The sequence below is a fragment of the Rhamphochromis sp. 'chilingali' genome (genome assembly GCF_963969265.1).
Source record: "Rhamphochromis sp. 'chilingali' genome assembly, chromosome: 21".
In the NCBI taxonomy this organism is placed as follows: Eukaryota; Metazoa; Chordata; class Actinopteri; order Cichliformes; family Cichlidae; genus Rhamphochromis; species Rhamphochromis sp. 'chilingali'.
In genome coordinates, this window is record NC_137949.1 from 5,773,532 (window position 1) to 5,800,753 (window position 27,222).

The window sequence follows — 27,222 nt, forward strand, 5'->3', positions numbered from 1 at the left end:
AGCGGGTCAACACAGATGTGGAGGGGTGAGGTCTGTGGCTCCGCTGCAGAGGAGGGGGGGGGGGGGGGGGGGGGGGTGACAGGGAGGCTGGCAGGGCATCTGGGAGCTATTTGCTAATCATGCTCTCCCTATTTCAGTGGGGACGCGACAGCTGGAACGTTGTCATGAGCAAGAGTAGGAGTTTTTGTGGTGTAATCACACTGAAAAATAAACCATCACTTCCCTGCAAACACAGGCTGTGTGTGTGTGTGTGTGTGTGTGTGTGTGTGTGTGTGTGTGTGTGTGTGTGTGTGTGTGTTGTACTGGGTCTGTAACACCTTTTGTTACAACAGACTTTAAAATGAAATGGCAAAACTCTCTCTGGGCATGATGCTTTCCTGATTTTGTGTCACTTCACTACTACTTCACTTGTTACGTATGCAGGCTGAGTTTCAGGAGGAAGGGTAATGCTTGGTCTATGCTTCAGTGGGAAATCTACGCCATACCTTGCACCATAACCGGAAACTTCTTTTAAACCTATGATGTAACCTTCCACGTAGCCTGAAGTGCACCTCCACAGAAATGTAGCTACATGTCGGGTCAATGCAGCCTGAAATGATCCAAATGGCATTAAAGGTTGCGGTGTAGGGTTAGAGGAGTTTTTGGTTATGTCGTAAGTGAGGACATACGTTTCCTGTAGAAGTCTAAATCAAGTTTAACAGAGGCGTATTCTTACCTGAGGTGGGGTAGTGTGTGGACAAGGGCAGGAATGTGTCCCTTTTAAAAGTGCATTAGAACAAGTTCTTGGCTGGAGGGGGATGGTTTCCTGTAGTCCTGTAGGCTTTTCCACACTGATGCAGGGTCATTACTCAAGAAACCTGCTGTCAGCTTTTCAACACAGCGTCTTTCGGCAACTTAAATCTCCTTTCAATTCCCCAGTTTGTTGTCGTCTTGGTGCTTATTTTATCGAAATGAAATTATCATGTCTTTTTTTTCTTTCTCTGAGAATTTGGGGGAATGGAGATGAGGAGTGGTCAGTGCAGAGCAGCCTTGAAATAGTTTTCTTACCAGTGTTTCATATCTTTATGCAGCTAGATGGAAATAAAACGATCACGGAGAGATGCAAAATGTGTTGGGGTTTTTTAATTTTGTGTCTCTTTTAATCAGTCTATGTCACTAATACCAAAATAGACCAACATATGCAGTGTGTGTGCTCTCTTACTGTCATAAGTTGCCTGCATGTTTGTAAAACCAGTTATTTTTCCTTTCGTTGTGATGGAAAATGTGTGTAGACACCTGACGTAGGAAGTCTTTTTTTGTCCGCGAGTAAAACACATGGAAGCATAAGGTAATGGTACTTTTCAAAAAATGTTCATTGTGAAACATTAACTGACATCAGGTCAGTTAAACAGTTGTTTTTTATATTTATTTTATTGATTAAAACTTAAACATAATTAACGAGGAAAAAATGAACCCACATTCCTAAAGGACAGTCCTTCGTCTACTGACTGGTCACATAAATGAAAAGGGTGAGATTGTGTTTATATAAATTTAAAGACACAATCATTGTTTTGTTTCTTATTAACTTAGTTTCAGTTACTAATTTCCTACCTTGCCCGTTCAACCCCAAAAAAATACAGCTGCAGTACATTGTGGTCTTAAATTTTCCATTTATGACCCATCATCAATATGCTGCAACAAAACACTTATGAATGAAGAAGCAGTTGGTCAGGTGTGTAAATCTAATACAATTCTCTCTTCTCTTTCACTGCTAGTTCTCCCACAGATGTGACTTACTTGATCCCAGCTGACCAAACCAACCCAAATACCAACTTTCTTATTGTTGCTATTAGCTCAACCTTTAAGTTAATTTCTTTACTCAAATTTTTTTTTTACCTTTAAAAAAACAAAATCCAAATTCTAAGATCAAACAAAGTCCAACTGAAGAATTAAAAGTCAAATGGAAAAGTTAACTCCCTCCAAAATAACATAAATGTACAACTTTTCATCTAACTTTTTTACATTTGTCTCTTTATCACATCATTTAGATTAAAAATGTAACTTGGAAAATGTTTAGCCTATTATTCTTTTTTAACAGGTTATTTTTTTATTCTTCATCTCATTTCAAGGTTGGGTGAGTGAGGCCTGCGGTTCAGAGTAGAGCCACCGCTCCTCCACATCAAAATGAGCCACTTGAGGTCATTTATGGACCTGACTAGGTGAGCTGTTTATGGTACGTCCGACCAGGAGGATACCCCAGGACACACGACACGCTGAAGAGAGCAAATCTCTCAGCTAATTAGGGAGCGCCGAAGTATTCCATCGTAGGAGCTGGCAGATGGTTGGGAAGAAAGTGAGCTTGTCATCTCTCCTTAGACTTCTGCACCTGTGACCTGACCTAATCTCTATCTTAAATTTTAAATCCAGAGTACAAAATTAAAAAAACTAAATTATGATTTAAAAGTCTATTTCACATGTTGTATGAAATATCACACAGAAAATGTTAAAAATTCAGGGTTGTTGTTTCTTTTTAAGTTTGTTTGCCTGATGATTTTGAATTTGATATTTTTATTAAAGAGATAAAATCTGATTAAAAACATATTTTAAGAAAAAATTGATGAAATAATGATTCTCTACATTTCGAATGGTTATATTTTTCTCTTTTACAATTTCTTTAAATTTTTTACTTGAATTATTTGAGTCAAGTAAATTAATTATTTTATTATTTTACAACAACTTCTTTTCTATTGGCATACATGGTCTTCCACACTTATCATCATGCCTGTTTCACAGGAAATACCTGCTTACTACTAAAAAATCTAAGAGGTGGGCAGAGATTCTATCATATAGTTTCTTTATTTATAGCTGATAAACCCCTGTCTGTCACTTTTACTCAACTGTATCCTTAACTCACTGTAACTGTCAGTAATAAAGCCGGATCTGGCATTTTTATGGTTTGCTTTGTACGGTTTCAAAGAGGAAACATTGATGGAAAAAACACACAAAAAGCTCAAACCAGTCTACCTATAATCCTCCATGTCAACTCTCCACTGTCCGCTGAGACAAAACCCAACAAAATACAAAAATAAAATAAAAGAAGAAATTAGTCAAGCTGCATAATCAGATCAGCTAAATGTTGTTAAAAATTAATTCAGTGTGAAAATGTGTGCTGTCCATGTTCTTAAGACAGGAGATTTCGATCACACCCAGAGAGATCAAGAGAGAAAGAAAAATAACCATTGTAGCCCTGGTAGTCCAAACATCCATGAAGTATTTCCACATACACAACATAAACACATCAGCGAGACAAACTGGAAAAATAAGAACATATTCATCAGCTTTTCCACTCTGCAGCCCAACATTCCCCACTACTCCAGAAAGAGTCCTAAATTTGGTGTCCTTCATGTCTAAATGCTGTTTCAGAATTGCTCACAGTCAGTTCAGTAGTTATTCATCTTTGTTCAAAGGCAGATTCTGTATCTGTCTACGGTTGTGGACGTTCCAAGAAAACCTTCGCCTACTGTTGCGGCGAGTATGTCAAGATCATCCACGCAATCACAAAGTAGAAGAGGAACACCGGGTACACCACCAGTGCCTTGCGGTTGGGAGGCTGGCTGTCGGCGAGGAAGGCTGTGGACGCGAAAGTCGACCAGCCGAAGGACGCCGTGACCACCGCCAGCCGCACTGCGAATACGACCCTCCCGGAGCTGATGACCAGGACAATCCTACACACTACCATGGCCACTGTAAGAGGCATGATGCAATATCCCAACACGCACAGGCTCTGGAAGAAAGAGATGGTGCCACCCAGCAGCTTGGAGTTGAGGGTGATGATGATGGAGCCAAACCACACGATGACGAAGACCTGGGAAGAACAATATGTTTTTGTTAGCAGGGAGTCAGCAGAGGCATTTACTTAAAATACAGAAAAACTGCACATTTAATCCCTGAGGTATCTCAATATATTTGAGAAGTGCGTCTCAGCTGTTCTACATAGTAAAGAAATGGTGCTGTGGTAAATGAACGCAACAATTCTTTGGGCCTAAATTGTAAGAAATAAACGTTTAAAATTACAGAAATAAATCCTGGAGCTCAATGCCCAGACTTTCCTGTAATTATAAAGTAGAATTATTTTGCTAATTCAATTCACATTTTCCAAAGACGTCCAGTGGGCTGGACTGGAGTCTTTGCTGGGCCAATTTTGGACCCTGAGCCTTATGTTTGACTCCCCTGCTCTAAGCTATTGCACTTTTGGCACAATCTTACACATGATAGGAAAAACACCGCACTTTTCCCCTTTTATATGTGTTCTCCCTTCATTTTAGTCCCTGACACACGGACACTGTGATTCACCTCCTCTCAGAAGCTCTCGATCTGTAATCCTGTCATGAATAATCTACGATTTACATTTAGCTAATAATACTTTTAAGAATTTTCATGCGACACAGTGTATGTTACTGTTCGATATTAGTAGTAATGAGCAGAACTCACTAATAACTTTATAAATGTGGTTGAAACGGCTCATTAATTCATGGAGGGATACGCAGTAAAGTTTGAACTGTTGGATCCAGAGATGATGAACCCTCTAACCTCAGCGAACTGCGGTCCTCCCTGGTCCTCGTGGTCGGCCGCACCGCCCTGCAGCAGCAGAGCCAGCGTGACGCAAAGCAGCAGCGGGCCCCACAGGTCCCAGTCCCGCAGCAGAGCCGAGCTCCGCTTCGGGTAGAGGACGTGGATGAACTTGTTCCCCACCGCCCGCAGGTCCCTCATGATGGTGTCCTTAACCGGTTCGTCCAGAGTGGAGAATTCATCATCTCTTCTAGACGGGCCGACGGGCACCGAGATGTCCCCTTCCACCGGGATGTCCTCCGCGATGGAAACGTCTGACAGCCCGGCGAACGGTCTGCTGGCCTCCTCCGATGCCGCCATCTTACCTCGCTGAGAAGCTTTGTGAAAACGTCGTCAGAGCTTCTGGGAGATTAGTCAGAAAACTTCATTTAACTTATTTAAAAGAAAAAAAGCAGACAGAGCAGCAGTTACTGGTGAGTTTAAATCCTGTTCTGTGACTTGGACTGACGGCGTATGCTCCACGTCAGCTGAGGATTGTTTACTTCCGGCAGACGCTGGATATCCGTGTGGTACGTTCAGGTTCACCTGCGTCAGTTCCCCCAGCTATCGTTAAACAAAACAGTGAGGAAATTAAATTTATACGAAGAATAGATATATTTACTTCCCATTCATCCTAAAGTAAAAGAAGTAAAGTCCAAAGTCATAAAGGAGATGTACCGAATAAATGAATTCCTAAAATGAAAATGTAATCTAGATGGGAACACGTGTATAATCTGTGAAAATGAGAAGTCTGGATCACTTGTTTTTCTATCGTGAGTCGGGGAAAGCTGGAATGACATGTGTAGCTGGCTACAGTCCAGAGGGATTCGGTTACCACATTTAGCAGTCACTCTAATTAAATTTATGGATATGTATTGCAAATCTAAATTTGGAGTCTGTTATCAGTACTGTGTTGTTATTAGGGAGATATTTTATTCATAAATGTGGATATTTTAAAGCTAAACCATGTAACAAATGACTGAACAAATAAAAACTCCCGATTAAGAGTCAAAAACTTGCAAATAACACGGTTTGCTCTATTCAGTAATAGTTTCTCTATTCAATAAATTAAATTAAATTTTAAGATGACCCCACCTTTTCCAGATACAGTGCAGGATTTGTCATTTCTTCACATTTTGTGTCTATTTTTCACGTTTCACTTTTTGTTATTCTTTTTTCTTTCCTTTTTAATGCTATACTTTGTGTATATTAGTTTCTTGAATAACCATTGTTGGTGCCTTTTTGTCTGTAGCGAGGTTCATAAATAAAGTTCTTAAAAAAATGTGACCTCCATTTTTCAAGACGGTCAGTGAAGGTGTCGTCAGCCGTCGAGGACTGGTGACGTACTAAGTGCTCGACGGTTGTTTAATCTTGTGTTTAAATTTCGGTCTCGCTAACCAAGAGACATTTTCTCGCTGCAGAAGCTTGAAAATAAACGTAAATAAAAATAAAAGTTGATGATGTCCACGACGTAAGCTCTGTGACGTTGTGTTTTCACGTTGACTCGTGTGTAGAGGCATCAGGACGATGGATTTCTGCGGGAAACAGGTGAAAGCAGACTGCGAGCAGCTCCTGAAGCGCTTCCAGCGAACACAGTCCGTCCGCTTCGAGATTTTCGCCAGAATATGGAGAGAGATGAAGTTCTCACAGATTTTCTAGTAGGTTTTCTGCTCAAAACATCCCTTTGTTTTCCAATACAGGGTTTGAGTCTTACCCAAATTCTTTTGAGGTTTTTTGTGTGTCAGAATGAGAAATATTTTCTTTAAGTTCATGTCACCCTTATTATCTTTATTATTAAAAGGCAAACATTTCACACACAAGTGTCCAATTTATAGACACACTTAATTTCCAGGAAAGCAAAGTACAGAATAATTAAGGTGAAAGGGCCATGAACAAATAATCTCAATGGTGAAAACATGGATAAACACACAGGAAACAACCGAATAAATTACATTTAAAAAATTAAACTGGAGATCATGCATCACACCACCAGCAGCAGCAGCACCACTGAGCTCTTAGACCCCTTACTGGAGAAATCCTTTCTCAGTGTTGTATGTTTCTCTCGCTGCAGTGGCACTGTGAACCACGAGAAGCGAAAATTCAGTCGTCTGATACTGGACGTGGCCTCTGTCTTCTTCCTGCCACCCTTCAGCTTCCAGATCCGAGTAGGAGGACTTTACCTCCTGTACAGCTTGTATCAGTGCCAGAATGCGTCACCCTCTGAGCAGGTCAGGACCGACAGCACATGTACTTTCTCCTTAAAGTGATCAGCAAACTTGAAATAAAGCTCTTGCTGTGTCTCTGGCTGCAGATCCGTCTGGCACTGAAAGACTGGGCGGACGTGAAGACGTTTGAGAAAGACGCTACAGTTGCTCAGCACTTCGACGTGATCTACATCCTCCAGCAGCTCATGTTCTGTAAAGCGTTCCACTTCACCGCCACACCCTCTCTGGTTAGTTTCCTGTCTAAATATTTTAAATATATTTTAATGTGGATCTATTTTATTTTATTTTCAGCTTCCATGATATTGTGCCCACAGCAACCTCAGAATTCTGCTCTCAGCTGACAGGAATTGTGGTCCATCCAAGGCTAGAAACATTACATCACTAGTTAGAGTAGATATTTCTTCTTTCCTTCCCCCAGCTCACCTACAATAAGAAGAGGAAGGTGGAAAGGTCGCCAATGCATGAGGAGTTCATGGAGCGAGTGTCCCGTCCACAGGAGCTGGTTAACATCGAGCTGCTGGAAGTAAGTCGACCCTTCCTTCCCCCTACTACCCAAACCCCACCAAATGTAGTTACATAGCAGTCAAGCTGCATCACATTTCAGGCTGCATTTCTCTGCAGAAGCATCCTATTCTCTCTGTGACGTTAAAAATACTCAACACAAAGTGATTTTAGCTGCATAGGAGGGCAGGAAAGTGAACACAGGAATGACATGGAGCATCCTTTCAGATTTCAAAATAAAAATGCGGTTTGTGAAAAGCGGGGTGGACATCAACAACACAACATAGCAAACAGGTATCTTTGTTGTCTTGCAGGAAATGGACAACATTCACCAGCACTATGAGAATCTGAAGGCATCCACCCTCTCTCTGACATCAGCGCAGCAAGATCCGTCCGTCAGCCTGATCCGTAAAAACCTCGTCCCTCAGCTTCGCAGCGCTGTGGTCGACTTCTACAATTGGCAGAAAAGGAAGGTCTGAAAACAGAACATATCTCCTGTTGTAACAGTTTATTTTACCATGTTATAGCTTCACTTTTTGTGTGTTTTTTCCCACCTCTGATGTGACGCTGTGTCGTGTTTTGTCCTGACAGGACAGTGTGGACGAAGAAGAGGACAGCAGTGAGGGAACATCATCCCAGCAGGAGGTGAGATAGCCATTTCAGTGTCTTACATCATGTCTCTTGCAGGTTTAGGTGATGAATCACAGGAAGTCAGAAAGCTGTTGGAGTTTTCCAAAGATGCTGTAACTTTCTCCAGAGACGCCTCTGTTGACCCGCTGTCTTTGTGTGTGTCCTCAGTGCTCCAAAAGGGCAGGGCTCCTTGCTTCCATCAAATCGAAGGCGTACGGACAAGCAGCAGAGGTTTGTGTCAGTGGATACAGTCTTTACTGATTTTTATATTTATTGTGACAATTTATTATTTTATATATGTTTTTTTCCCCTCAGGCCTCCAAGTCAAGGCGTCACCGCCAGGTGGAAGTGGATTCCACCAATTACGAGGCCAGATCCGCCCCCACGTTAGGTCGCTCCAGAATAACCAAGCCGTCACTCAAAGCCAGAACCAGTGAAAATCTCCATATTTCAGGTAATCTTCCTGTAACCACTAAAGATAAACATTTCACACCTGTCCCTGCTTTATGTGCGATCCCAGGCCCTGACCTTGACATTGACAAACTGGTTTGCATTAGACTTACCTTCAGTAAGTTGTAGGAAATTATCAGCATGCTTTAAGATGCCATATTTTAATAAATAAATAAAAAACTATTATTGCTATCACCCTTCCGTTCTTTATTGCGGATACAAGTCCTCCGAGGCACCGGTAAAATTAAACAGTGACACTGAAGTGCTAAAAACACACAGAAACAGCCTGGATTTAATCTATAAATCACTGCACATGTACACTATGCTTTATATTTTCCATCTGCTGATTATTAAAATAGAATTAGAATAGAATTTTATTACATGGAAACTCTTTATGAATGAACCCTTTGTACTTCTCAGGTGACTTGTGGACGGAAGCAATGACGACCACTAAGATCAGTCGGCTTGCACAGCTCGAGTCTGCTGGTGATGGTAAGCGTGATCAGGCTCGTTTATATTTCGTGTGTTTGCTCACTGGCCTCTGCTGTGTTTTCATTGGCTGGCTTGTGCTCTTTATGTTCTTTTTCTTGAAGATAAACCGAAACAGTACAAAAAGTTCAAGTGGTCCTGAAGAAACTGCACAACACTGGAGCTGCTGTTCAGAGCATCCACTGAAGTCTGATATGTGCTTTGCTATTGTAATAAATCATGTTGACATCTTTACCTTTTTTTTTTTTATCATGCTTTTAAATTATTTTTTAATCAATTCATTGGTGGTTACATTACAGTTACAGTAAATTAATAGAAACATTGTTCATAGTAAAGCTTATCGCCATGTAGCTTTCTCTCTGAAGGAAACACCGTCTGCTGAAGCATTTTCATTCATGTGTTTATATATTTCAATATTTGATCAAATTTGATAGTTTACTATAAAAACTCATTGTTTTACAGTTGTCTGTCTCTTTCTTGTGTAACATTCCATGTGTTTGAAAATGTGGACATCTGGTTTTCAGTAGCCTGTCTTGCTATTTAGTATAACCTCAAATTTGTTTTTCATTATCTTCTTTTTGCTTGATTTGTTTTTTCCTCGCAGTGCTTATAATTTTCGGGCAAATGCCAAGATGTCAGCTGGAGGGAGGTTTGTAAATGCAATTTTAGCCTAAGCTATGTTTAGCAGCTTTAGAACTGTAAATTTACTATTTAGCACTTTGTTTTCATTTTTTTGACATTTTTAGTGATTAATAAATTAAGTAATGGACTAATTTATAAATAATGTATGACAGATTTTTTTTTAAATATGACTTTTATATGCTTGAACTATACATTTTGACAAAATGAGAGCCCAGACCTCAGCATTAGGCAGCAAACATCCAAGAAAGCTGTGGTGGAAAGTCTGCAACGAGGTCAGCTGTGGTCAAGCTTTTTAATTATTGCATGCAGGAGAGAAAAACAGACATCGACCATCACAGTTACACAGTCAGGAGAGCTCTGCCCTTGAGACGTCGCAGCTCCCTTTTCACACACAACTCTCTGTATCGTTTCAGTAACAATAGTTTCTTGTCCACCTGCGCTGTTGCTGGGCAGAGAGCTTCCACACTATGCTCCAGGAAGCACCCGGCACTTGCCTCCCTGGGAGTTTCATACAGTCAGCACAGCAGATAACATAGTTAAGCTAAGCAGGTCATATTGACACATGCATCCTTCACCTAAGAAATACAAGGCTATGCAAAGTTCTACAGTGAACTTGTAACCACTTAATCTAAATGTGAGAATAAACTAGAATTTTTCCTTCACGCGTTTTTAAAATGTCTCTGAAGAAGCCTGGAGAACTGTTCCTGAAGACTATTTAAGGAAATTCTAAGAAAGCTCGCCTAAGGAAGTTCAGGCTGTGTTGAAGATTAAAAATTGTAATATTAAATATTGACTTTCAACCTTATTAGAACTGTACAAACTCTGCATTTTGGTGTGTTTGCACAAGAGTTTTACATAGTACTGACTGTATATGTGAAAAAATTTTGTTAACTCATTATAACTTACACCTATTTGGCCAATAAATGAAATAAAATAAAATAACAAGATCACAAAATATTGAGTTGTAAAACAAATAACCGATTGACTATTTAAATTATTCAAATGTCCCACAGTCAGTGAACGCCTCACCGCTCACCGCTGTGTGACTGCAGATCTGCGGGTCTGGAGGATGAGGAGCGGCGGGGATGCTTGCTGCCCCCTCTCCTCCGATGATACATCCGATTCTGCTCGTAGTCTGAAGGGAAACAGCCACAGCCATGGCCTCTGACAGTAAGTATACCCACCTCCTCACCGTGTGACTGCATCTAATGTTTTTAGTTTGCTTTTTTTTCTCCCTGTCTGCTGTTTTCAGGCTCCCCTCCTGGTTTATTTTGACTGACTGGGAGCGCCAGTACATGAAGGCCAATTTATCAATTCCTTTGATTTGCTACAGATATTTTTCATATGGAGCGAGACTGTTGCTCTTAAAGAACCTTTTCCAGTCATCGTTTAAGCGAATTTAATTAATAATGTCAATCGTTCTGCTGGGGCTTACAGCAAATTTGTGATACTCCGGAGAGTTAATAGTTGCCTCATCATGGCCACTTCAAGGACGCCTATTTTGCTCGCACAGTTGGGAATAATAGCTAATTGCACATGAAGAGCATATAATATGAGAGACATTGCAATATATATCGGTAAGGACGTTGATAGAATGTAGCGGGATGTGCTGGATGTTACACGGGGTTTCCCTTTCTTCTGCCAGTGGGTTTCCCAAAAGCAGAGCCTCCCTTTAGGCTGCTCTGTCAGTCAGGCGGCGCAGGTGGTGGGGACAATGATGGTTTGTCAGGTAGAAGTGGTTCAGAAACAGACACGGAGACGTCGTTTTGTTTCATAAATTAAAGCCAGAAACACGTGTCATATTTTACTATATTTCATTTTAATGTAAACTGTTGCATAAAAATAGTTTGCAAGTTCAAGTTGAACTGTCGAGTTACCCTGTGTCTTTCAAGCAGAGTATTAGAACTACAGAACTCCAACATGGCATATTCATTCATTCATTCAAATAGAGAGTAACTCAACAGCTGTACATATGATATCTATGCGAGGCTTGCTCTTCAACGACTTTAAAACTGTAGCCCTTTGTATGTAGAAATATTTTGCTGTCACTATTGTTAATAATAAAAATTGATTTTGAGGAAATAGATGTTGGTGAAATGCAACAAAATGCAAAAAAAGCATAAAGGCTTATGTGCAGGTCAGTTAAGTCTGTATCATGAGACTTCAGATGCAGCTCCAAAAAGCTGATTCTGTTCGTTTGGGTATAACGTGAATATCCTGCAGCAGTAACGCCAAATGGCCATGTTAGGTGACAGGCAAAGTGTTGTTATTTTTGTTGTAGAATTTAGTTTACTGATAACATTTTATTTAATATATTTTAGTGTGCAGTCGATTTACTTAGACAAAACAATAAAATCATGGGCACTGATGCATGCAGGAGGACATTGCAAAGCATAAGTGTGCTTCCTCATGCTCAGGCCACATTTGCAATAGGTATTGTTAGCTCTGGTATATTTCATATTTGTCAGGAGGCTTGACTACTAAAAAGATCCTTCTGTCACGATTTAGAGGACACTTACTTTGACAGAAGGAGACCAGATAGTTGCTTAAATACATGCAAGTGGAGGCTGTGTGAAAGACCACAGGCAGGTTGTCATGTTAAGATTTAGTGTCTTTTTTTTTTTAGCCTGGTGATGCTGGTGAGTAGCCGTTGTCTTAAAACCCACCCCAGGTGAGACACCGACCAAGGAATAGGCTTATTTCTGCTTAAATTGGAAGTTGTCCTACATGAGCTGCCAAAAAAACTTTCACATACAGTTTACTGTGTCAGCTGTGACTCTGAGAATGAAAAACATGTTACTGAAAACGAGAAACTCATCTGTAAGTCAAGAATTATTGGGAATCATAAAAAATCAATAGATGTGTGGAACAGCAGCCAGAGACTTTTTGAGATGGCTTATACTGGATGTTTACATCTTAACCTGTCAGTGATGCTAAGACAAGATTCAGAACAGCATCAAAGCAATGCTCAGCATGCTCCGCAAAACAGTAGGAAGCAGTTAGCCATGCACGAGAGGCTGTTTCTGGTTATTGTGGCCTAGTTACAGACTGCTTCAATGTCTTATTCATGGCTCTCTCCTCCCCGCTGTGGAGGAGGGCTCTCAATACGATCTAATGTTGCTGCTGCTGCTTCTGCTGTGTGTTGCTGTGTGTGTGTGATTAGTAGTATTAGGACATTTAAACTGCCTTGAAACCCATTTCCCCTCTTTTTTAAGAATAAAGGCCTAATGGTGGAGTTATAGTGCCCTATTAGAAAGCAGGCCCACATAGCCAGTCGCTGTTGCTTTGCCTTACAGGCTTATTGAAGTCACTAAAAATTTCTCGCAAGAGTAGAGTAGAAAGTAAACTGAAGCTACAGCAGGTATCGGCCACAGTCAAAAGTGTCCACAGGGGGGCACAAGAGTTCTTTTTTGGCTGTCCGGCAAACAGAGAAAATTTGGGTCCACTGTTCTCTCTGGTTTAATTTTGTTTGGGGGCTTTACCACCCTCTGATGGACATATCTGACTTATGATGAGCTCAGTGTTCCTCTGTGCTCAGTAGTCAGTCTTTAGCTGTCTCTGCTGCTGAGCAGGTACTGTGTGTGTGGATGATTTATTGGCGTTTGTTTGCTTGCTGCAGCTCGAATGGCTAAAACCTACGACTGATGCCCACATTAACAATGAATAATGGATGAATCCTGAACTATTTTTAATTGCTGACATGCGTCCTGCTGCATCTGAGGGCTAGCAGCACCTGTCCAGTTTAACATTGAGCTGAAAGCCTGGTTAACCTGTGCGTCATGCTGTTTAGCGTTAGTTACCATGTAGCGAAAAGGAAAAAGCTTTGTTTTTATATGTCCTATAAAACTTGTGTCTGATACCGTAGCGTACTCCTGTGGCCACTTCAAAAAACATTTTTTTAATAAGATAAGATGACATCTACACTGCATCATGGACCTCTCTTGCATTATCAGTTAATCCATTTTAAATGTGCCAAGTCGTCAACAGCATCATTAATAATTTAATAATATATGAATTATGTTGCCTAATTTAATGACATTGTTTTGATTATACTGTTTACTTACAAAGCATAACAGCAAACCCTGGGAAGATGTTGCCAAGGCAGAAACTAATGGAAGTCCTAATGATTAATAAACAAAATCCAAACACTAAATATTCCACATCAACTGTTGTTTGTGCTGCCCCAGGTGGCCAAAAGTTGTTATTGCAAGTTTAGTCACAATGCCTATGTTGGGGGGGGGGGGGGGGGGGGGGCATGTTAAATGCTGCTATTGAACTTAAAAGTTGTGTTAAGAACTAAGCTTCTCATCCTCACTCACCTTCCTGATTCTAAATATAAAAGCAAATATTACAAATAAGCGGTTGTGAGCTCTGTAGTCCAGTTGTGTATTCGCTTTCTCTGCCTTCCTCCTCGTTGTTGTGCCTTGGTGGTATTCAGGAAGACACATCTGCCTCGCCCACTGGGAGACAGGAAGGCTGTGCTGATTGATGGCTCACACTGGGCACAAAGCAGCTCAGACTGAGGGATCCGGTTGCATTTACAGGAGCAGGAGGACTGAGGGATGAAGGAGAGAGTGAAGCAGTCAAGTTCTTCACTGGTCAAATTGTAGAGAAGATTAAAATTAGAGTAGAAGGAAGTGAGGAAGAGGAGAAACAGCATGGCCAGGGAAGGAGGAATCACTGAAACTCCGCCGCCAGCAAAAGAAAGTAGGTTAAAAGTTGGAGAGCTTTAATTTCTCAACATTTTCCTGTGATGTATTCTGTTCATTAGGGATTTATACTCGGTATTACGGTTGGTGAACGTTACAAAGACTCCAGAGCTTGTTTTACCCTGAGACATTACCTGTTATGCCTCTAAACTGCGTGGTCAAATTATATCCCCTATATTTTCTAACTAAGTTAGAAAGGATCTTAAATAGGAACACAAATGAAGGAGTCCAGAGATTCTCAAGCTGAAACGTACAAATCAACTACGAATTATGTTAAATCGGGACAGAAGAAACAAAATACAAAAAGCTGAAGTCAGCACAGTGAAACAGACCAAATGAATCCAGGTTGTTTTTTAGCTGGTGTGAGGTGGACGGGGAGAGACAAGCTTCTTTGGCTTATCCTCACCCCATCTCCTCTCAGACCTTACCTTCTCCCAGCATGTGAGACTCACCACAACCGGTCACAGCAGATGGCCCCGCCCCTCCCTGAGCCTGGTTCTGTCAGAGGTTTCTTCCTGTTAGAAGGGAGTTTGTCCTTCCCACTGTCACCAAAGTGCTTGCTCCTAGGGGGTCATCTGATTGTTGGGCAGAGCAGGTCAGGAAGCACAAGGTAGCATGAAAAACACTGGGCAGGTGCCTTAATTAGGTGCTGAACCACTGCTGTTGCTCTGGGCCCTCTGCTGGGACAGTGGCCACTTTCTGCCTCTTTTTATTTATCTTCTATTTATTTCTTTGATGCTTGTCTTGTGTAACCTTTAAATAGTGTTGCTTTTCTTAGTGGTTTGTTAGCGGATTTGTTTAGTAGTTCGATAGACTTTGCAACAAGAAACTTAGAAAATTTCATATAGATTTTTGTTTTACATGATATAATACAATAAGTGTAGGTGCTGTTTTTCAAATAAGAAAAGAGAAATATTTATCTGTAGTAATAGCAGAGTCATTTAAAATCTCATTGCTTCCGTGTACATGTAGTTACCAGTATGGGAGTAAGAGCGAGGTGGCAAAGGCTCTTTGTAAATTAGTGTTGGTGCACAATTGAATAGATAATGTGAGCACTGCTGTTTTTTATGTTGTAAAGTTGAAGGTGTAGTTGGAAAACGGAAAATATTCAGAGATTCAATCAATATTTTCACTTCTATTTACATGCGTTTAATATACCACTTATGATCTGTATGTGGAACATGCATTTACTTCTAACTCCTAAAATCATAAATATTAAAATAGTCAGCATTTGTGCTTGAATTTTTTTAACTGTGTGGTAAAGGTTTTACACTGAGAAATGTAGCTAATCATTCAGTTTGACTCAAGCGAGCGAGTACCGATGATATAGTCAGTAGTGAAAAAATAGCAACTTCAGTCATGTAGTTGTTTATCTGTTACTGAATTACTTTGGTGTATATGAATGGCATTCAGTTAGTTCTTTATCAACATAAAAAGCTGTACAACTTATGAAAATACAGTTAAAAGGCAAACATCTGCCTTGATATTATCAGCTCCATCCGATCTTATGACTGACACCCCTAATGTAAAGATTCACAAATGTCAGCAAATTCCTTGAGTGAGATTCCTGAAACCCCTGGAGTGGACGTGAGGGAATGTACAAACGTGGTGAAAGATGTCTTTTCCCTCTGGCAACAGAAATAAACTTACCACAACAAAGAGTGGGCACTCAGGAGGGAAAAGTCCCCAAATTTCATATGTTTTTATCAGAACTGGCAGCACATATAAAACACTGGGACACAACCACACTTTAATTAACACATAATGCACCACATAAAGCTGGCCACAATGTTGGCCACTTGTGTAGGTTACGTCATAGGCTCTATAAAGATTCCCGAGCCTCCGGTGTAGCAGCAGTCCTCTGGTGTTGCCGTGGTAATGCAGCATTTTACCAGCAGATGGGAGCTCAGCACTAGTATTGTAAATCCTGGTTTCCCAGCAATGCATGAAGCATTAATAGTTTTGTTGCTAAGACATTTAAGGCTTAGAATACTTCACAGGAAGTCATATTCAAAGAAAATTTCACAGTACATCGCAATATAATCAAGTTATTCCTCAGTTAGACAAAAATACGTGCTGTTGAGGGATATCTTTGATTAAAGTTAAGGCTTTAACAGGCTTCATACAGCTCCTGTTCTTTAAAATAAGACAAGCTAGTGAGCCACGCTGATTGGAAAATGTTACCTGAGCGTTTCCTCACTGACACATCTAACCGAGACCAGCTCCTTTTAGAAGCTTTGCTGGAACAGTCATTCACCTCACAGGGATAGACTGGCTCAGCACACATGGCAGCTTCCCTGTAAATATGGCTTTGTTTTGGTTTTTGATTTTTTTTAGTATGTTTCAGATAGCTGGTGAAAAGCTGCACATGGTTAATAATTCATTGAATAATTCTTTGAATCTTTAAATCAGACAAACTAAAAAAAAAACTGGCTTTACTTGAAAATATTTCTCTTATCAAAAGAAGATGTCATAAAGGGGTAAAGCTCGGTGGTGTTATCACCATCATTTAGGTTTGCTTCAGCTCAAAACAGCTACGGCAGAATATTTCAGTGAAGCTCTAGCTCATCAGTTTTGTCTCTACAAAGTATTAATGAGGGGAATTTATGATTCTCCTTCTTCTTGCAGTTAAAAATGCTCAGATTTGCTCAATACCTTATGGTGAGTGTGTTTGTGCCGTCTCCTCATTCGAGTTCACAGGAACCACGTTTGGGACCTCAGGGTTGCATGAATAGAGCATTTGCACCTGGCTCAGTGCTGCATATTCATAGACTAGTGAACCCAGAGCCCTGGCTGTTTGACTGTCTTTCTTGGAGCTCCGCTCCAAATGAAACCACTTTTGACTTGTTTTTCTTTCTTCATCATCTCTCAACCCCGAGATGTTCTTGTCCTCCCAGCCAATCAGGACAGACAGATGGCACCATGGTAACATGAGACCTTCTTACATGTGGGTGGGAAAAAACACATTCATTATACCATAATAGAGCCAATGGACTGTTTCCAAGGAAACTATGATTTTCAGGTGTGTGTGTGCGTACGTGCTCTTTACCTTGTGGTCAGTGTGTTTGACAATGAAAACATGCTGTGCCGATGTTTCTGTGTTTCTTAGGCTCCTCGTGGTTGGTGCTGGTGGCTGATTGCTTTTTGTCAGGGTGTTGAACCACAGTTCAGTGTCTCGCCCTCTATGTTCATATACATGTAATGTGATTACTTTGTTGAGGAACAGGTAGTGCACAAGACAGTTTAAAATTTGTGATGAAATTTCAGTTCCAACTTTGTTTTCTTTTATAAATTGTTGTGTATGTGTGTGTGGTGTTTCCTAATGGCAGTCTGCTAGGGACCGGGACTTTTTGCACGGCTCTCAGGCCGACTGAGCACTTTCCGTGAGCCAGACGTTACGTGAGTTAGCGTATGTGCCACTGAGCAACCTTTATTCAAAGAACTGAGCCATCCAGTATCTAGTTGTGCTTAATAAATTGACTGGACAAAGCATTAATTTTAGAGGTGTTTTGTGGTGTGTATAGAATAATAAAAGAACAAGCAGGAAAAAAATGATGATAAATGTAGCCCTACTGGGATACTGAATGAAATAAAACATTAGATTGTGCATGGTGTTGCTCAATTCCAGACAGAGAAATAATCATCCTGTATTCCTCAGGCGTCTGCCTTCATTACAGTGAGAAGAGAGCATTCAGCTGTGTGTTAAAGTATTAATCTGTAGACAGAGGATAAGGAGACACACAAAGAGGCCACAAGTCTTGAAACTAATTACCCACATTAATGAGTGACCTTAGAATGAACTGAGAGAGACAGCATGTACTCCTTATGCTTTATTCATGGCTAAAAGAAGAAGAAAGGAAAAACTACAAAGCAGCATGTTTTTCCTCTTCAAGACCACTCATATCCCTGTTAATGAGTGATAGCAACGTGGCATTCACTGCCGCTGCTGCTGTGTGACTTCTTTTTTTTTTACTTTCTTTTCGAACGCTCAGATCAAAGTGCTCTCTTCTCTCCTCTGGAGCTACTCACTTCAAAGGCGAGGCTGGAAAAATCAGCAGCTGCATATTAATCAGCGGATAAAGATTTAGCATGCACTGATGCACAAACAGTCTTTCACAACAGAGGTCTTCCGCAGATTAGCGATTGGGAATTTTTCGATTTCTCCATCTCATTACTCGGATCTGATATCTCGCTAAGATCAGCTTGTGAGAAAATAAATAAATAAAAAAAATGTGGTCTTGCCTTTTATAGGTTTGCATGTTCAACAAACTGTTTTCAGCTCTTGGTTCAATGAAGAAAATCATCTTTCACAGAGATTATTTTCCCATGCAAGTATTTTTATGTTTGAAATTCTGCCTTGTTGAGTGGCATACATGTGCGCTTGTGTGTGTGTGTGTGTGTGTGTGTGTGTGTGTGTGTGTGTGTGTGTGTGTGTGTGTGTGTGTGTGTGTGTGTGTGTGTGTGTGGCAGGTGTGAGGGCAGACTTTGACCAAGGGTTTCTTCCTGTCCATCTGCATGTAGACAGTGGGAGGCTCTGAGTTTCCAACACTGAGCTCAGTGTCTGACTGTCAGAGCAGCTGAGAGGGAAACTCCAATTTACAGCCACACCCGAACACACCATCCAAACATTTACCGTCACACTGTTTTCACTTCTGCATCTCTTGGGAATTAATTTATTAGAAATTCGTTACTTTTCGGGGGTAATCAATATTTGTATAATTCCATTAAAAGGAATTAGAATTCAGTTACCATAACATGTATCGTATATTATAAATAAATGAGGAGGAGCTGTCTGTTAGCTTCTCACGTTTAAAAGTAATGTAACACCGATAATGCAGTGAGGTGCGCTCTCTCGGTCGATGTCGTCACAAGCCTGTGAGTGGAGAAGTGAGTAGGTGGCGTGATGTCTTTCAAAGTGAAATTTGGACAGCGTTATAGCCAGAGCAGGAGTGTTCCCGTGCTGCATCTGTCATGCACACTTGCACACTTCTCTCTCTGTGGGAGTGAACAGAAGCTGAACATGTAGAAAGCTGGTGGCCTGTCTGCAGAGACTTTGAGGAACTGGTGACAGCAGCATTTCTTCTTTGAAAAAGAAAAAAATGCACAGTTTTGTTTTTCTTTGTTACAGTGGTTACAGTTGGCAACTTCACTGAAATAACCCTATATTTATCCTTCAGTCTCTCAACCTTGAGAGACAGAATCATGTGGTGAAGCCCTGCATTGTACAAACTAAGAAATTTGCTTCTGAACACAAATCAAGAATTAATACGTAATTCCCTTTTATGGTTTCCAAGCGTGGAGGATAAGTTCAGTAATTTTGCTCGTTATTCTTGAGTCTTACTTGTGAGATAGCAGCTGGTGAACAGGCTGTGGCTGTGGTGGGCATTTTCTTAGTAGGCGTTATCCTCTGCACGGACACCAAAACAACATCACTGGTGGTACGCAGATGTCGTCTCCACATTGTCATGTCTGCAACTTTATTGTATTTAAAGTTTTGAGGGATAAACCTCTTAAACTTCTCCAAGTAGAAATATATGTAAACAAAACAAAAGCGATTTTCAATTTTTTTTGTAGTTTATTGCACTTTTTTGCAATTTATGTAATTACTATGCACTTAATGCATACATATTATTAAAATATGGGCTATAACAGTTGTATTGATGTATAGCAACTTGAAATGCTCCCACAAATGGCACTACAGCATGTAAAAAAATAATATAAGCTCTGGTGGACTTGGTTCTATAGTAGGTCTTAAAGGGTTAAATAAATATCGTCAAATAATCGTGATCTCAATTTCAGTGAAAATAATCGTGATTATCATTTTTGCCATAATCGAGCAGCCCTAGTTTGGTTTCCCTAATGTATAAATCATAGCAATCCTCCTGCACTTAACAGCGTACACTATGTTACTCTGTTTGTGTCGGGGGACCCGATCCTTGGGCGTGGGCCAGTTTTTGGCGCATCATGTTTTGGCATTTAAAAGCCACAGAGACACGGTGTTTACAAAAAATGTGTCTCAACTGTTCTGATACTCCTGACACATACGGGATCACTGAGGCATTACTAGGCAGCAGTTGTCCTTTTCTCCTGGATCGGCTGGAGCGTTCTTTAAGTGCCGTCCCAGCTTTGACAAATGTCCAGCTGAGATGTAAAGGGTCTTCTTGATGCGCTGTTCTTCTGCCTCCCTGGCCGCTGTGTCTGTGGGGATGGTGTTCGCTCTATGTTGTAGTGTCCTGATGACACCCAGTTTGTGCTCCAGTTACATCATGGAGCCCTTCTCTCAAAAACTGACGTAGATGTAACACTGTCTAAGGAGCAGGATTTAGGAAATAAATTTAAAAATGTTTATGAATTTCATGTTAGGAAACCAACGATGTTTTTCAGTAAAGTTGGTTGGCTAGCTGCACTCAAACAGGAAAATCCACCTGTGAGCCGTAATGTTTGGGTTTGTAAAGCACTTCATAAATGAGGACTGTGTGGAGGCCTGTTTGAGTCAGGTTACAGGTTTTTCACCCGGACCGGCAAGTTGGAGTCAGAAACTCTGGTTTTGGCTGGCTGTACTGAGCAGTGCAATCAGGTGATGTGATCAGCGCTATTTTATGCAATGAATTCTCTTTCTTTGCCCAAGCCATTTCAAACAGTTTACTACATACACAACTACACCACACCACAAACGTCCCATCAGCATGTCTGCAGGAAAAACACGATTTATGCGATGCATTTTCACTTGTCTTCAATAAGAAGCAGTTATGTTTTTCTTGTGATATGCCTCTGTGATATTGTAAACTGCTTGTATTGGTAAAAGCGAATATTTTATTGCATAAAATTGTGCTGATCGCATCATTCGAACATCTGCTTTGCCAGCTGATTGCTGGCACACCTGGTCTGGTGAGGAAAAGCTGGAGTGTTGGACTCCAGCTTGTTGGTCTGGTGATCAAACAGGCTCTCCTCCACACTGTGCTCGTTTATAAAGTGCTTTACTGTGTGTTATTTGTTGGTGTTCAGACTCTGGCTGCTGAACTGGAGTCAGCATGCACTCAGCTTTAACGTCACTCTGGGTTTTTTAGGTGTTAGCATGCTGCCTTTGCAGATGCTTTCAGTGAGCCAAAGTTGTGTTTAGCAGTATTATTCAGTCAAGGCATCAACTGCATTTCCCCATCATGCTCTTGTCCTTTCATGCAGTACAAATACAAGTAATAAATACATCAACCCATTCCTCATAAGTCGTAGACCATTCCACAGTTGTCTTCTTGAATATGTATTTAAATTAGCTGCTTGTAGTGCAAATGTGCAGGAAGAAAACAAAACATGTTTGTTTAACTTTACCTGTACCTATAATGTAATTACTGAATTTAGCACACTACATTGCCATGTTACTGAAAAATGTGAGTACAGTAACGTGTTACACGGGTTACGATTAGTCTCATGTTCCCTATTACTGACTGCAGTTCTGGGTTCACACCAGCCACTGCTATTGTCAACAACATTGTTTGCACATAAAAACTAGAGAGCTACAGTTGCCATAGTGACGTCACCTTCTCTAACTCAGTTGCTTACTTTGCATTTCTTATTGCTTCTTAGGGAAAATTGGAGAATGTTCCTGGAGTTTAATTTTCATAAACTTTTTCACTAAATAGTTCTGAAGGCTTTTCGTGAATAAATGTTACAGTGGAGCAAAAAAGTATTTAGTCAGCCACCGATTGTGCAAGTTCCCCCACTTAAAATGATGACAGAGGTCAGTAATTTGCACCAGAGGTACACTTCAACTGTGAGAGACAGAATGTGAAAAAAAAATCCATGAATCCACATGGTAGGATTTGTAAAGAATTTATTCGTAATCAGGGTGGAAAATAAGTATTTGGTCAATAACAAAAATACAACTCAATGCTTTGTAACATAACCTTTGTTGGCAATAACAGAGGTCAAACGTTTACTATAGGTCTTTACCAGGTTTGCACACACAGTAGCTGGTATTTTGGCCCATTCCTCCATGCAGATCTTCTCGAGAGCAGTGATGTTTTGGGGCTGTCGCCGAGCAACACGGACTTTCAACTCCCGCCACAGATTTTCTATGGGGTTGAGGTCTGGAGACTGGCTAGGCCACTCCAGGACTTTCAAATGCTTCTTACGGAGCCACTCCTTTGTTGCCCGGGCGGTGTGTTTTGGATCATTGTCATGTTGGAAGACCCAGCCTCGTTTCATCTTCAAAGTTCTCACTGATGGAAGGAGGTTTTGGCTCAAAATCTCACGATACATGGCCCCATTCATTCTGTCCTTAACACGGATCAGTCGTCCTGTCCCCTTGGCAGAAAAACAGCCCCATAGCATGATGTTTCCACCCCCATGCTTCACAGTAGGTATGGTGTTCTTGGGATGCAACTCAGTATTCTTCTTCCTCCAAACACGACGAGTTGAGTTTATACCAAAAAGTTCTACTTTGGTTTCATCTGACCACATGACATTCTCCCAATCCTCTGCTGTATCATCCATGTGCTCTCTGGCAAACTTCAGACGGGCCTGGACATGCACTGGCTTCAGCAGCGGAACACGTCTGGCACTGCGGGATTTGATTCCCTGCCGTTGTAGTGTGTTACTGATGGTGACCTTTGTTACTTTGGTCCCAGCTCTCTGCAGGTCATTCACCAGGTCCCCCCGTGTGGTTCTGGGATCTTTGCTCACCGTTCTCATGATCATTTTGACCCCACGGGATGAGATCTTGCGTGGAGCCCCAGATCGAGGGAGATTATCAGTGGTCTTGTATGTCTTCCATTTTCTGATGATTGCTCCCACAGTTGATTTTTTCACACCAAGCTGCTTGCCTATTATAGATTCACTCTTCCCAGTCTGGTGCAGGTCTACAATACTTTTCCTGGTGTCCTTCGAAAGCTCTTTGGTCTTGGCCATGGCGGAGTTTGGAGTCTGACTGTTTGAGGCTGTGGACAGGTGTCTTTTATACAGATGATGAGTTCAAACAGGTGCCATTCATACAGGTAACGAGTGGGGGACAGAAAAGCTTCTTACAGAAGACGTTACAGGTCTGTGAGAGCCAGAGATTTTCCTTGTTTGAGGTGACCAAATACTTATTTTCCACCCTGATTTACGAATAAATTCTTTACAAATCCTACCATGTGAATTCATGGATTTTTTTTTCACATTCTGTCTCTCACAGTTGAAGTGTACCTCTGGTGCAAATTACTGACCTCTGTCATCATTTTAAGTGGGGGAACTTGCACAATCGGTGGCTGACTAAATACTTTTTTGCCCCACTGTAAATGATAAAATGGATTAAAAATATTAGTTTGTCCAGCAAGATAACTAACTAGCAGAAAAGGTACACAAGTTGGGGTTGTGCTACAACCCGGCTTACATTAGACTTAAAAATGCATCAAAGCATAATACCAAAAAAATATAGAGAAAAAAATACGTGTCTGATACACTACAGTCTTTATATAAATAAGAACTAAGCTGCATGGCTTTGTTGAGAAAGGCTCTGTTCCAGTGATGCTTGTTTACTGAATAGTTAAAAATAACTGTGAAGTTTTGAATAAGTGTTTCTTATTTCTGAAATATAGCAATGGAGCTCTAGTTTTATGTCTTCTCTCTATAACGAGAAGAAAGGAAAGGCTCATGAGTCCCAATAACAGTATTAGAATTTCTTAGGAGCTAGATCCTAAATAGGAAGAAAGTAAATAAGGATTAAAGTCTTTTTAAGCAGTCAAAACCTCTTCTCAACAGAAACCATCTGCTGTTGTTGCTCATTATTTTGTCGTCGCGTAGGAACACACGATGTGGGTGGAAGTCTACGGTGTAGATGAAGGTACATCAGGTACGTCTGTAAAGCGTGGGAGTTTAGGTTCTCATGAATGAAAGTTAAAGAGAGGCAAAAACAAAAGGTGGAGAGTTAAAAAAAAGGTGTATTGAATCCTCACCACCTACACTGCCGAGTGCTTTCTTTGGCGTCAGCTCCCAGTAGAATGTGTACTCATGTTCATTTGGTTCCATTGATTTTTGCTCACTGAAACGTTACCGTGGAAACAGGAAAAGGCACCTTGTCCCTCATCCCTTTGCATTTCTTTTCATCGTGTTAAAGGAGACTAAGGCACCTCATTGAAAGCAGAGCAGAGTAGTACACCCTCGCGTTTCTCTTCATCTCTGCCCATGTCTACCTCAGTTTGCCTGTCTGGTCACCCGTTTCTTAGTTGTGACCAACTTTCATCACTACTTTCTTACATGACAATGAAAAATAGGTGCACTAATTTATTGAGGCATGTGCAAACATGAAAATAGAGCACATAAAGTAGAAAAAATTCAAGCATGAAAACAAATATTTAATGATCACCTTTATTCTTCAACAGTCTGAACTCTCTTAGCCAAGATGTCTTCTAATTTCTTTAACCCTCTCGAGGCAGGCGTTGCCGATTTGCAACAGTTAAAAACTAACAACCTGATTACCCCACATACATATTTTATGAGTTTTTTGTACTCAGAAGTACCACTGCAGGACTTGGTTGTGCATTAGCAACAAAAAGTTAATTTGAGCCTGAGAGGGTTAAGTTATTTAAGAATATTTCCCCCAGGCTGATCTCACACTGCTTCAGTAATGTCGAGGTCCAAGCTCTCTGGGGAGGCCAGTCCATGACTGATAGTGTTTAGAATTGTGTGTGTATGTTTTGGGTTTCTTTCCATACTCAGGTATGCTTTTTCTGCATTGCAGTGTGTTTGGGAACATTGTTATGCTGAAAAATGAAGCCATTGACAATCATATGCTTTTCAGAAGGGATTGCATGGTGGATTAAAATATGATGATACTTTCTGCATTCATGATTCAATCAATTGGAATAAGATCTCAAAGACCACTGGCTGAAATGTAGCCCCAAACCATAACACTCACTACCTCTGTCCTGAACTCATCTATGCATATTGATAATGATTTGAACCAGAAATTTCAAATTTAGATGAATCTCTCCATGAAACCTGTTGCCACTGATTTTTAGTCCATTTCTCAACCGTTTCTCCCTGTTTTCCTCTTCACCTTGCTCAAGGGATTCACACAGGGATTCATCTTGTTGGTGCAAAAATTAATGCGAACAACTGACATGTTTTTGCAACAGGACGGTGGTATCAGAGTGCCTAAAGATGCTATTTAAAGTTTGTCCTATGTTAAGTTCCCTGTGATTTACAGCACTAATCCCTTGAGCTAGGCGCCTTTTATATACTTAAATGATTCATAGCTCAGTGTTAAATGGTTTAACAAACAAAATATTTTCACTGAAAATGTTCAGGTAGGATTTGAAAGAAATAAGTGAATGAACTGCAGCAAATAAAAGAAGAAGTTCTGGAGAACTGTTGTTTAAGACAGCTTAAAAAAGTTTTTCAAAAATACAGATGCTGGGAAACAAAATATAAAGAAAGGGAAACTGCCTCACTACGTATGTGTAGTAGTGTACAGGCAGTATATAGATTAGCAATATACAGCACATAAAGTGTTAATGCACACATCACAGATGGTAAATGGATGGGCTTGTTGTATTTATTTACTGAGAGCTTGCTGTGTTGCATCTAGGATATTTATTGATCCAACAAAGTCTCTCCAGTTAATCATTCTATAATTTCCTCCTACAACAAATAAATACAGACTTACACTGTAGCTGTGCAGTCCTGATCACGCACAACAATATGTTGTTGTGTGTGATCAGGACTGGATCGTGATTCTTGCCACTCTTTCCCTCTTTATACTGACTCCGTTTTTTAACGCTATAAGTTTTAAATACTTTTCAGAGGTGTATTAGCATCATAGACCATAATGAAGGTTAATCAGTAGCTCTTGTCATCCACACCTGCCCCACCACATGCAAGCTGCAGTGGTTAGTATGGCCAGCTAACTAGCTTACTTACTGTATATTCTTAGCCAGATTCTAGCTGTGAGGCTAATGCTAGCACTTTTGTCCTGCTATTCATTCAACACAGGCAGTGTTTGAAATCACTCACTAGTCTCTGGACCATAGACTGTTTTTATTGTTTTGCTGTCCCATCTTATAGTGAATATAAATTATATAGTGCACTTGGAATATTCCAAAATACTTCACAAAAATAGCATACGTGTAATAAATGCCAAAAAGATCACTCAAATCATATTACTGTTTTTTCTTACTGGTAATGGGCTCACTATTACATGGTCCTTCTCATAGAAGTCCTTATAGAGGGAGTAGGGAATTAGTGAGTGATTTTGGACACAACCATACTGTAGCGATCAACTTTGACCTGTAATTGGCATAGAATGGACCAGCACAGACTATGATGCGAGAACTGGTTTCTTTAAAATATGACAAGAAAAAATGTTGAACTCAAACCTTACAGTTCTAGCGTCACAGTGCTCTTGAGCAAAGTTGATTTGCTGGTTAAGCATAGGAAAAAACTGTGAAACTGTTTTTACACTGACTCTGCTCTTGAGCAAGGCACTGAAGATATTTCAACTACTAAAGTTTCACCTGTCTGTCTGTGTGTATCACATGTACCATGCGTACTGTTGCGTGCATGTATGTGTGTGTGTGTGCACGTGTGCGCATGTATCCAGGCTGTCTGTTTGTGTGGTCTGATCAGTGTGTCATTGTGTGTCCCCTCTCCCTCTCCCTGCTCCTGCCAGTCACCCCAGAGGCCATCGGCTTCCTGTCGGCGGTGGGTGTCTTCATCGTGGCATTGGCCGTCCTCTTCCTCTTCATCAACAAGAAACTGTGTTTCTCACGTGTCGGCGGTCTTCCCTGCCTGGAGGTACACGGTCGTCGCAAGAAAGGACGGGCTGGAATCCGCCAGGGCCTCGGTGAGTGACTGACAACTCAATGACAGTAACATGCCTACTCGTGTAGGAGAGCCAGGGTCCATAATTATCACATATATATTTTGTCATAAATTCACAGGACAGCTTCCAAAAATGATACATTTTACTGAGAAGCAGCAAAACTGTGGTGTTTGAATTTTAAGTTTTACTAGCC

At 40.7% G+C, this 27,222-nt stretch overlaps 3 protein-coding genes across 5 annotated transcripts in view; 2 read left to right on the top strand and 1 right to left on the bottom strand.

The window, feature by feature from the left end:
* Positions 1–3,260: 3,260 nt before the first annotated feature.
* On the bottom strand, positions 3,261–5,202 carry yipf6 (Yip1 domain family, member 6). Its single transcript, XM_080870279.1, has 2 exons — positions 4,570–5,202; positions 3,261–3,844 (listed from the first exon to the last, which is right to left on the bottom strand). Exons 1-2 carry the CDS (start codon positions 4,906–4,908, stop codon positions 3,497–3,499), a joined length of 687 nt encoding a protein of 228 aa, XP_080726405.1. The 5' UTR covers positions 4,909–5,202; the 3' UTR covers positions 3,261–3,496.
* A 713-nt stretch (positions 5,203–5,915) lies between these two features.
* On the top strand, positions 5,916–9,273 carry snapc1b (small nuclear RNA activating complex, polypeptide 1b). The gene is made up of 10 exons (XM_080870278.1): positions 5,916–6,245; positions 6,659–6,815; positions 6,899–7,039; positions 7,231–7,335; positions 7,628–7,786; positions 7,905–7,958; positions 8,112–8,174; positions 8,259–8,397; positions 8,814–8,885; positions 8,987–9,273. Exons 1-10 carry the CDS (start codon positions 6,115–6,117, stop codon positions 9,022–9,024), a joined length of 1,059 nt encoding a protein of 352 aa, XP_080726404.1. The 5' UTR covers positions 5,916–6,114; the 3' UTR covers positions 9,025–9,273.
* A 187-nt stretch (positions 9,274–9,460) lies between these two features.
* Positions 9,461–27,222, top strand: part of syt16 (synaptotagmin XVI) — a 36,018-nt gene continuing 18,256 nt past the window's right edge. Inside the window, exons 1-4 of one of the 3 annotated variants that reach the window (XM_080870275.1) lie at positions 9,461–9,531; positions 10,538–10,694; positions 23,969–24,059; positions 26,877–27,050. In XM_080870275.1, coding sequence (XP_080726401.1) covers positions 24,020–24,059; positions 26,877–27,050 — 214 coding nt within the window. In that variant the 5' untranslated portion in view covers positions 9,461–9,531; positions 10,538–10,694; positions 23,969–24,019. Of the gene's footprint in view, positions 9,532–10,537; positions 10,695–14,181; positions 14,232–23,968; positions 24,060–26,876; positions 27,051–27,222 lie in introns of those variants that run through there. The other 2 variants (XM_080870276.1, XM_080870274.1) reach the window with 2 other exon arrangements.

Excerpts from the sequence above, each read along its gene's own strand:
- yipf6 (XM_080870279.1), bottom strand. The coding sequence starts at position 4,908 with ATGGCGGCATCGGAGGAGGCCAGCAGACCGTTCGCCGGGCTGTCAGAC. Across the intron at positions 3,845-4,569 it reads GAGGACCGCAGTTCGCTGAG|GTCTTCGTCATCGTGTGGTT; the intron begins GTTAGAGGGTTC and ends TGTTCTTCCCAG.
- snapc1b (XM_080870278.1), top strand. The coding sequence starts at position 6,115 with ATGGATTTCTGCGGGAAACAGGTGAAAGCAGACTGCGAGCAGCTCCTG. Across the intron at positions 7,959-8,111 it reads GAACATCATCCCAGCAGGAG|TGCTCCAAAAGGGCAGGGCT; the intron begins GTGAGATAGCCA and ends GTGTGTCCTCAG. Across the intron at positions 8,175-8,258 it reads CGTACGGACAAGCAGCAGAG|GCCTCCAAGTCAAGGCGTCA; the intron begins GTTTGTGTCAGT and ends TTTTCCCCTCAG.